Source organism: Alexandromys fortis, unplaced genomic scaffold (assembly GCF_014885135.2).
Source record: "Alexandromys fortis isolate MF-2015 unplaced genomic scaffold, M_Fortis_MF-2015_v1.1 scaffold_197, whole genome shotgun sequence".
In the NCBI taxonomy this organism is placed as follows: Eukaryota; Metazoa; Chordata; class Mammalia; order Rodentia; family Cricetidae; genus Alexandromys; species Alexandromys fortis.
In genome coordinates, this window is record NW_026068072.1 from 1,303,094 (window position 1) to 1,312,635 (window position 9,542).

Genomic DNA, 9,542 nt, shown 5'->3' on the forward strand with positions numbered 1-9,542 from the left:
CGTGCACAGTGCTGCTGTGTGTGTGTTCACTTACGGTGGGTGTGTTTCACATGGATGCACCTTCATCCTAAGTAGTGTATTAGCAGAACAGCTTGTGCCAGTCAAATCTTGTGTCCCTTTGACTAAACGACTCAGCAGTGAGCAGCCTTGCCTTTGTGGCAGCATGACACTGGTGGGAGAATTTGACTTCTCACCTTGCTCCTGTCGCTCTGCTATGAAGCCCTCGGCGGGGCAGGGAAGACAGTAGGAAACTACTCACTGTGGAGAAGCACTTTGGAGGAAAACACTGGGGAGCCTGTGTGTGCTGGACATTGCTCCTGTATCTGTTGTGTGTGAGTTTCTAGGCACAGTCAGCCATCTGCCCAGCCCTAAAGGTTTTTTTTTTTCCTAACTTAACATTTAAAAAAACTCCCTTAAAAAGACTTCAGAGTTTTGTATGTGTGTATGACGAGCACCATGTGTAGGCCTGGTGCCCATTATGTTTAACAGAGGATCTCGTGGAAGTGAAGTGATAGATGGTTGTAGGCCATGTGAGTGCTGGGAAGAGAAAGAACTAAGGTCCCCTGCGAGAGCAACAGGCGCTCTCGTTCACAGCCGCTGAGCCATTCTCCAGCCCCTTAGCATTTTTTAAGTGTAGCCACGACTGTGCATCTTGGAGCTCTCAGCACTCAGGTCCTGGTCACCTATCAGTCAACAGCTAATGTCAGGACCTAGCCCAAGTTCAGCTTCCACCTGTCAATGGTAATGTACACTTCCTACAAATGTTTGCTTTGTTTTTTTGTTTTCTCTGTGTAACAGCCCTACCTGTCCTGGAACTTGCTCTTTCAGGCTGGCCTCGAACTCAGATCTGCCTGCCTCTGCCTCCTGAGTGTTGGAATTAAAGGCATGCACTGCCACTACCACCCGGCCCTGTAAATGTCTTTTAAGATGCAGGTTCTCCTCCACCCTTATCACATAACACACAAAGACCTTTTTCTAGGCATTACCTTTCCATTAGACAACAGCTGTGGATAGCAGGGGCAGCACTGAGGGAGCTGACTGGGCAGTTGAGAGGGAGAGAACCGAGAAGACAGGGGCTGAGCTAACCCCACTGTGTCTGTGTTGCTTTCCTGACGGTCTCACAGAAGCCACTGGTTCTTACTGGTGTCTAGTACTCAGGTATAACTTCATGCTCTCCACAGGGTTCATGACACAGGTAAGCCTTTCCACACACCAGAAAAGCCCACTGAGGACATCGGAAGAGAACAACAAAAATCATTTTTAATCTGGGTAAAATACTTAGTGAATTTAGCTCAGGGCAGGTACCCTCTGAGGTCTGTTCTTAGAGCAATCTACACAGTGGCAGCTCAGTGCTCCCTCCCTGAATAAGGCAACACAATTTTATGTAACAAAATACTTTATTAGAACCAGTAATTTGTTAAAATATCTTCCACACGTAGCTAAAGTGCAGGTTCTCACTACAGGACCAAGCAAGCACCCTGTGAGACTCGGGATGCTGCAGAGAAGAGCAAGGAGCTTGGGACTTGGGGCTGTACTGCCGTGCACTGGCGAGCAGTCGTGAGGCTCAACTGCATGCACACGCCTTTCTACTCTTCTCAGCCCCTCGGAACTACCACTGAGTATCTGTGAACACTGACACATCAGTTGGCAGCGCCGAACTGGAGGTTTGACACCTGGAATGAATTTACCATCATTCAAACAAAGTGCAGTGCGCTTGGGACTCCTAAGCTGTCTCTCAGAACAAAACCCAGTGATCTCTAGCCATTCTGACTAAATAGCAGCAGTCAAATTGGCACTTAGCCATGTATGATTGGAAAATTATTTTTTTCTAAGGTGACAGCTTTGAAATGCATTTATCAGGCTGAACAGTATCACTTTACAAGGTACTAGAAAGGCAAGGGCATTCCAAGGCAACCACCTATCCTAGGGGACGTTATAGGGGAAGGTGGTTTAAAAACACAGGACAAAAGGGACCAGGCTGGGCTGTGCACAGGTGTTGGTTTTAATTCTTTTATCAGGAACGCTTATTTGGGGTTGGTGGGATATATTTTTTTTTTTTTTTCCGTTAGAGGTAGTGCCTGGGGCATGGCACATGCTACTAGGTAGGTGCTACACTGAGCCTCACCTCCAGGCCCTCAGAGCCATTGTGGGGGGTCTTTGTGCAGGAGACTGAGTGGGAAGTAAAAGCAGACTTGCTTTATGGGGTGATGGTACAGCTGAAAAGCTCGTCTAACACATCTGGTCTGAGTTGATGCAAGTGAAGTTCAGAAGAAAGAAAAAGCCACGCTGGCCGCTCTCCTGAGAGGTCTAGATAGGAAAAGGACATCCCTGCCTGTGACGCTAGCAAGTTAGCGGCTCTGGGGGTCTCTGGGAATCTGCAGTCTCCCTCTGGAGATGGCAGCGTCTGCTTCCTGTCTCAGGAGTGAAAGTCCATCACAACAGGGCAGGTTTTGCTTAGGACTGCAGCCCTCTGAAGTCACAGGACCTCAAAGGCATCTGAGGGGCCCCTGTGGTCCTGGGCTTTGTCCCACAGATCTGGCCCCTCTGCCCCCACCTTAGTGCAAATTCTGTCCAGAAGCCAGGCTCAGGACATAAGAGGAGGGAGCACTGCTGCCTCTGCAGGGTGCTGGGATCACCACAGATGCAGTGGTCACAGCACCCTGGCACTGCTAGGTGGCTCGGGAAAATAAATAGCTGGCTGAAGTATAATAAGACAAGGCTTGATAATTTAGTTTTCTTTCTCAACTAAAAACATCTGGAGGTAAAGAATGTTTAAATATCTCCTTTTGCTACTGGGGAGAGCTGTTTCTAGAAAGCCGTTCTTTGGATGCCATCTCCTGGCCTCCCTTGTTGCCAAGGGGGAGGGCTAGCTAGTGGTTTAGGGCCTCACGGGGAGTGTGTCCTTGAACCCAGAATGGTTGGGTTGGGCTTCTGGCAGTGCCACAGAGTACTCAGTGGTGGCAAGGAGCAGTGTGTCCAACGTGACCTCCGTACACTTGGCAATGAAGCGGATGAAGGGCCGCACGTCACCCTCGTTGGCGACTTCTAATACGTGGTAGTACTCTGACCTCTGTTCCTTGCGTATGGTGATAGGGGGGTACCCTGCCTGCATCAGGATCAGGTTCATCAGCAGGCGGGAGGTTCTCCCATTGCCATCGATGAAAGGGTGGATGTATACAAGTTTGTAATGGGCCAAGGCTGCGAACTCAACCGGGTGCAGATTCATGGCGTCCTCTGAATTAAGCCACTGTGTGAACTCCTGCATTTGCTTCTCCACGTCCCGGGGATGGGGCGGAATGTGGTGTCCCACCAGGACCTGGGTCCTCCGAAACCTTCCCGCCTCCACTGGATCCACATACCCCAGCACCCTTCTATGGATCTCTAGCATGTCATCGATGGTGACAGACCCAATGCGGGAGACCAGGGTAGTGTTAATGTACTTCATGGCCGCATGCATGCCAATCACCTCGTTCTGCTCCTCCAAGCTCTTTCCTGGCACAGCGTAGCGGGTCTCCAGGATGTGCCTGATCTCTGAGAGGGTGAGGGTGTTGCCCTCGATTGCCACTGTGTGGTAGATGTGGTGGTAGTAGGTCTCCTCCATGACCCTGCGCAGCGCTGAGCTCCCCTTGGGTATGGACATGACCTTCTTCACTTTGCTATCGATGATGCTAAAGTACCTCTGGTCAATCTCCTCCACAAGCGGCAGCGTCCGATCCCGGTTGACCAGCGCTTTCTCGTGGAAGGGTGAAATGGTCAGTGCCCTGGTGTATAAGTAATCTGCCTGAATGATGTCCTTTTCCTCTTCTGAGAAGATGCCAAACTCATTGAGTGCATCTACGAAGCCAGGGTCCATCTTGAGGGCGTGCAGGAAGAGCTTGTGGGCTTTCTCTCTCTTGCCCTGACGCTTCATCTCCAGGGCTTGGTTCAGTGCAGCCTTGGCTTCCAGCTTCCCTGCTGGAAGAGAGCCAGAGTGGCTTAATGAGGAGGGTGGCCTGCTGGGGACACTCAGGAGATGTCCCTGTATGGGTCTGTCTTGTAGCTGTGGGGTAGGATGCTGGTCAATGGGCTGTGTCCTGAACCACTCTGTACCCTTGGAGGCACCAGCTGGGCTCCCTTGCTGCCTGCCTGGACATAGACACAGGGCATTAACTATCCCTGTGCCCTCCCTACAGTGTGGCAGCCTCCCCTGTGGTTGGGTGGCCCTATCTCTCGAGCATGGGAATGCCAACAGCTCCTACTCAGCTAACCCCCAGGGACTTCCCATGCCTGGGCTGTTTTGGTTTTCCAGCGTTGTGGGGCTGTGACCCAGGCCCATGTGCACACAGGCAAGTGTTCTATCAGGGCTATGCCTCCCACCCGGCGCTGCTTTTAATGATTCCAGTTTGTGGTAATGTCTAGTCGTCACCACTGGGGGCAGTGTGCTGCTGGCATCCAGTGGGTAGCAACAGGCTGCTGCAACACGTCACTGTGGGCACGGGACAGTAATGGAGGGACCCACTTTGGACACAGCCCTCTTCCCAGCTGTGGGTTGCCTCTGAGGGTCGGCACTCACTCAGCTTCCATCCCCTGGTTTCTAGCTGGAGCGCTGTTCTCAGGCTCTTTTCCTTGAACCACTCCCACTTAGCTGAGCTGCTGCTCAGGCCTCAGACTTTGTTAGTCCCCTCCACACACAGGGACACCCGTTCTCAGTCACTCACCAAACTGGAGTTCCTGGCGTGCGTCATTCACCATAACACGCTCACGCCTGCACACAGGACTCTTGGGCACTCTAAACATCAGTCTTGACTAACATGGGTGAGGCAGCCAGTGTGCTCACCTGGAGACGTCTTAGTCTTGACAGTCAGCAGCCCCACATCCCCAGAGGTGACACTGAGCTCTGTGGATGGACTGGTGCACTTGGTGACCACATGCTGGCCCCTGTCCAGTTTGCTCCTGAGCAGGTGGAAACCTCTGAGCACAGCCAGACACTGCTCTTCCACGACTCCCAGGGGCAGCAGCAGGGCCAGCAGCGACCCCAGGGCCATGCTCAGCAGTGTCAGCCACAGGAAACGGCCCCAGACCGAGACCCATTTGGGTTCAGCCACTGCCATCACTGAAGCCATCGGCATGTCATCTGGACTAGCGGCTGGGCCCGGAGCACTTGTCCCGCCACAGAGGGAGAGCGGAATCTGTGAGGAACCAAGCATTGTAGAGAATGAGGCAGGGGGATGGACCTGTTCCCAAGAAGGTGATTACTGATGGAAACAGGTATGAAGAATCAGCACACTTTCTGATGCTGAGGGACCATCGAGATGGGGGAGGGGCAGCCGGGAAAGCCTCCTGCTGACTCCTACCTCCTGGGTGCTGTGGTGGACATCTCACGCATTTACCGAGCACTTATTAAATATATTAGTAACAGGCCATAACCACAGGAGGTGATGTTTCCACGCCGCCCCCTCCAGGTGGGGAAACCCGCTCAGAGAGGTGAAGCCGGGAACTTCTCGGCCATGAGGTCCACCAGTTCACTAGGACCAGTGTGTGTTGCCACTGGACACCCAGTGTTTGGGCCACTACTCCTGCATACGCGCGTGTACACACACTACATTCTTGGACAAGCACAAATATCTGGTGTCTTGATGTGTTACCACACGAACGCCGCCTCAGTGCCTTCTGGCCTTCCTTTCCTGACTTATCCATCATGGACCGGGAGCCCAGGACCTGAGCCACACCAGTGGGTGATGCCACACCTCAGTAAGGGCGGACACGAGCTCGGGGCTGACCGGGGAGCGAGGTGCCAGGTATGCACAATCCATCTTGCCAACAATAAGCATTTATTGGGCAACTATGGTGTGCCGAGCACCGCTGGCCGCTAGCCTTGCATCCTGTCAGCCCCTGTGGAGAGAGCAAGCTACCTGTAGCTCCGGCTTATAGAAGGACGCCGCGGTTCTGACAGGCGGCGCCGGGGCTCGAGGGCCTTACCCGCCACGTCATCACTGCGCGCGGCTTGTGCAGCTGCTCCAGCCCAGCATGCTGGACTTACTCCTGAAGGGGGAAACTGAGGCAGGGAGAGGCGCAAGGTCTGCCGCAAGGGCCCAGAGGATCGTGCCCGCCGCACCATCCAAGCCCGCGCGGCGGTTCCCTGCTGCCTCGGCCGTCGGCCCCGCCCCCGACACCTCGCCATTGGGCGGCTTGCCGCCCTCGCCGCGGTGGATTGGCTTTTTCCATCTGTCCATCAGTCGTGCTTCCGGGTTCTCGAGTTGGCCTCGACCTCCCTGGGAAAGGCGCGCCGTGTGCCGCTCCTATTGGCTGTCGCTTGTGCGTCGCGTGCCGGGAGCGACCAATAAGCGACGGGGGGCGGAGTCGAGGTCCCTGATAGGTGGGCGAGCTCGCGTCCCGTCGCCCCAGCGCAGCTACTGCTGCCACCTTTCCCTGGCCGCGGACTGGACTTCGTGTGCCTCAGTTTCTCTCGTGTGCAATGGCGTTAGTCACGCCACCCAACGTTTTCCACTTCTTAGCCCCGGTTTCGGGTTTGTCCCTTTTTTTCCTCTCTCTTGTCTCCTCTAGCCGTTTTCTTGTTTTTGTTTTTGGGACAGGGTCTCTCTGTGTCACCCAGGCTGTCTTGAAATTCACTGCATAGCGCAAGCTGGCTTAGATATTCAGAGATCCTTCTGATGCACCATGCCCTCCCTGACCTTTTTAGTTTGCATTTTGTGGAGCAGCCAGCTATGACCTTTTGGCTACCAGATAGGTTTCCGTGGAGCAGAGCTGACGCCTCCGTGTTAACCCACAAACACTGAAACGGAGCATCCAGCGCCTGCAGCAGGAAACGCCCGCTTTGGGAAGTTAGGGGGCGCACAAATTCAGATTTGTCCTCAGCCTCTTATGACCTTGGGACAAGGCACTTCCTTCTGCAGTTTTCCCAACTGCGGAATGGGATAACAGCCCACCTTTCTTAATTAAAAAAGCAAAAACCAAAAACGTTTTGCCTTAATGCTTGTGTGTATGTGTGTGTGTGTGTGTGTGTGTGTGTGTGTGTGAGAGAGAGAGAGAGAGAGAGAGAGGGAGGGAGGGAGGGAGGGAGGGAGGGAGGGAGAGAGAGAGAGCAAGAGAGTGCGAGCGAGCACGAGTGTTAGCGCGCGCGTGCGCACACACGCAGAGGTCTACTTGCAAGCATGGGCTTTCTTCTACCATATGGGTTCGAGGATTGGACTCAGGTCACCAAGCTCGGTAGCAAGAGTTCGTTTATACCTACTGGCTCCTACTGTGCTTTAGCCCTCAGATTTGTGGATGCTTCTGTGGAGTCACACTGCCCTGGGTTCAAATCCCAGCTCTGTCACTTGTAAACTGAGCTGAACTTAATTGATGGTGACAGGTAATTTGCCAATCTGTCACCTGCAGGTAACGAACATGCTTATGGAATTTTTACATTTTTCATTTCATTTGATTTTATTGAGATGGTAGCCCAAACTGGTCTGGAACTCACTGTGTAGCTCAGGCTGGCCTCACAGCGGTCCTCTTGCCCCACCCTCCCAAGTGGTGATCATGTTTCTTTCTCTGGGGTTTTGAGTCTAAGTCTATACATCTGACAGCACATTTGATGAGTAATGTCTATTCAGTAGAATTACTTTCTTTTCCTGCTATTGTTTTGTGAGACAGGATTTCTGTGTAGCTCGGGTTGGCCACAAACTCACTCTGTAGACAAGGTTAATCGCAAACTCACAGAGCTCCTCTTGCCTCTGCCCCACAGGTGATGAGGTTAATGGTGTGGCCACCACACCCAACCATCACAGAGTTGTTTTGAGAAAAACACCAAGGGGTTATTACTTTATTTTTTCTCCACAAAAGAAAGCTTCTGAGCTGCAGGCTGCCCCAGCCCCGAGGAGAGCCCCTATTGTACCTTTGAGCCTCCTCCTGAGTCTGTTTGAGGAGAACTGTTGACCCCCAGCCCAGACTACAGTGCCTAGGAGCAGGCCAGAGTTGGGGCTTACGACCAGAGTCACTTGTTTTGACAGGCACCGGAGGGACGTTGTGAAGTGAGGGACCAGCTTTCGTCCTTGTCTGTTGAGCCCTCAGTTTCCCACCTCCCGTCTGTACAGTGTGGCTCGTAGCAGGTGCTCGAGAAATCTTGCCACTTGAATTGGAAATAACAGCAGCAGGGCAAACCGTAGAGTTCTCAGGATGCAGAACTAGTGTGGTGACTGTCTTGGTTGTCTCAGTTAGGGTTTCTGTTGTTGCAATGAAAAACCATGACCAAAAAGCATGTTGGGGAGGAAAGGGTTTATTTGGCTTACACTTCCACTGTTCATTGAAGGAGCAGAACAAACTCCATTTTGAGAAAGAACTCCGTTTTAGATAGGACCTAGCCAGGGGACGAATTCAGCTCCAGCGAAGTCATAAACAGTTCCAAGAAGGGCTCCTAACTGCCAGGGCCCAGGTCAGGGCAACCACCGGGGTGAGTCAGCCACTGAGAAACTTGGGTAAACACATCTGCAGGTTCCAGATGCCCTTGTGGGTTTTCATAACCATTGTAACCATTGCTTGAAAATTCCCCTAGACCCTAGCCATAACCTCAAGGTTGCATAACCATGCGCTCACTGTCATATTCAGTCCAGAGGCGTCAAGCTGGGTAGGACTGTCCGCTGTTTCCCTCACTCATTGGGAAGCCTGTGTGGCTCCTCCTGTACCATGAAAGCTAGTCCTCGGGAAGGAGGCATCCAGGCCAGTTTCAACTCAGGTCCTCTGGGTTCCGTCCGAAGTGCGTGGTGTCTTCAGCAATAGGGACGTATCTCTGAAGGCAGCCAAGGGCAACAGCAATAGCCTACAATGCTTTGGGAGTCTCTCGGATAACCCCGACCAACAACCCAAAAGGGGGCTTCTCATGACTGCTGTTAGGGTTTTTGTTAGATGTTCTATTGTATTTGTCAGTCCAGATAAGAGAACTTCATTAAAATTCTATCTATAAGCCGGGCGGTGGTGGCGCACACCTTTAATCCCAGCACTCGGGAGGCAGAGGCAGGTGGATCTCTGGGAGTTCGAGACCAGCCTGGTCTACAAGAGCTAGTTCCAGGACAGGCACCAAAGCTACAGAGAAACCCTGTCTCGAAAAAAACCAAAATTCTATCTATATATTTATACCGAGAATTACATACATTATACGTTTTCTTTTTAGGTAGACACTTAACAGTGTGATTCCTTTTGACTTTTTCAGACATTCTGACTCTTATATTATCCTCCTGCCTCCTCCTCCTGTATTTATCACCCCCTTTCCTAACTAAAGCCTTTGTGTTTCTCACTTCCCCAATCAGATCACCTGGACCCTACTATTCCCCCCACCCCCTATTGCTTCCCAAGCCCTTATCCCCTAAATGGCCCTTTTAACTTTCCTGGCTTTTGTGGTTACTCCATGACATGTACTCGTATGATATGGAATTCCCCTCTGTATGTTGTGAAGGGATTCCCCTCTGTATGTTGTGAATATGTTTTGTTACCATTGGTTAATAAGGAAGCTGCTTTGGTCTATGGTAGGGCAGAATATAGGTAGGCGGAAAAAAGAAACTGAATGC

The 9,542-nt window shown here is 52.1% G+C and overlaps 1 protein-coding gene across 3 annotated transcripts; it reads right to left on the reverse strand.

The window, feature by feature from the left end:
* Positions 1–2,000: 2,000 nt before the first annotated feature.
* Positions 2,001–6,145, reverse strand: Ficd (FIC domain protein adenylyltransferase). Of its 3 annotated transcripts, none has more exons than XM_050121089.1 (3): positions 5,959–6,145; positions 4,817–5,168; positions 2,001–3,954 (listed from the first exon to the last, which is right to left on the reverse strand). In XM_050121089.1, the coding sequence occupies exons 1-3, from the start codon at positions 5,968–5,970 to the stop codon at positions 2,879–2,881; spliced, it is 1,440 nt and encodes a 479-aa protein (XP_049977046.1). In that variant the 5' UTR covers positions 5,971–6,145; the 3' UTR covers positions 2,001–2,878. The 3 variants fall into 3 exon arrangements, with proteins under 3 accessions (XP_049977046.1, XP_049977047.1, XP_049977048.1); XM_050121090.1 differs by having other exon boundaries at positions 5,892–5,971; XM_050121091.1 differs by lacking the exon at positions 5,959–6,145 and having other exon boundaries at positions 4,698–4,835.
* Positions 6,146–9,542: the final 3,397 nt, after the last annotated feature.

Excerpts from the sequence above, each read along its gene's own strand:
- Ficd (XM_050121089.1), bottom strand. Across the intron at positions 3,955-4,816 it reads CAAGACTAAGACGTCTCCAG|CAGGGAAGCTGGAAGCCAAG; the intron begins GTGAGCACACTG and ends GCTCTCTTCCAG.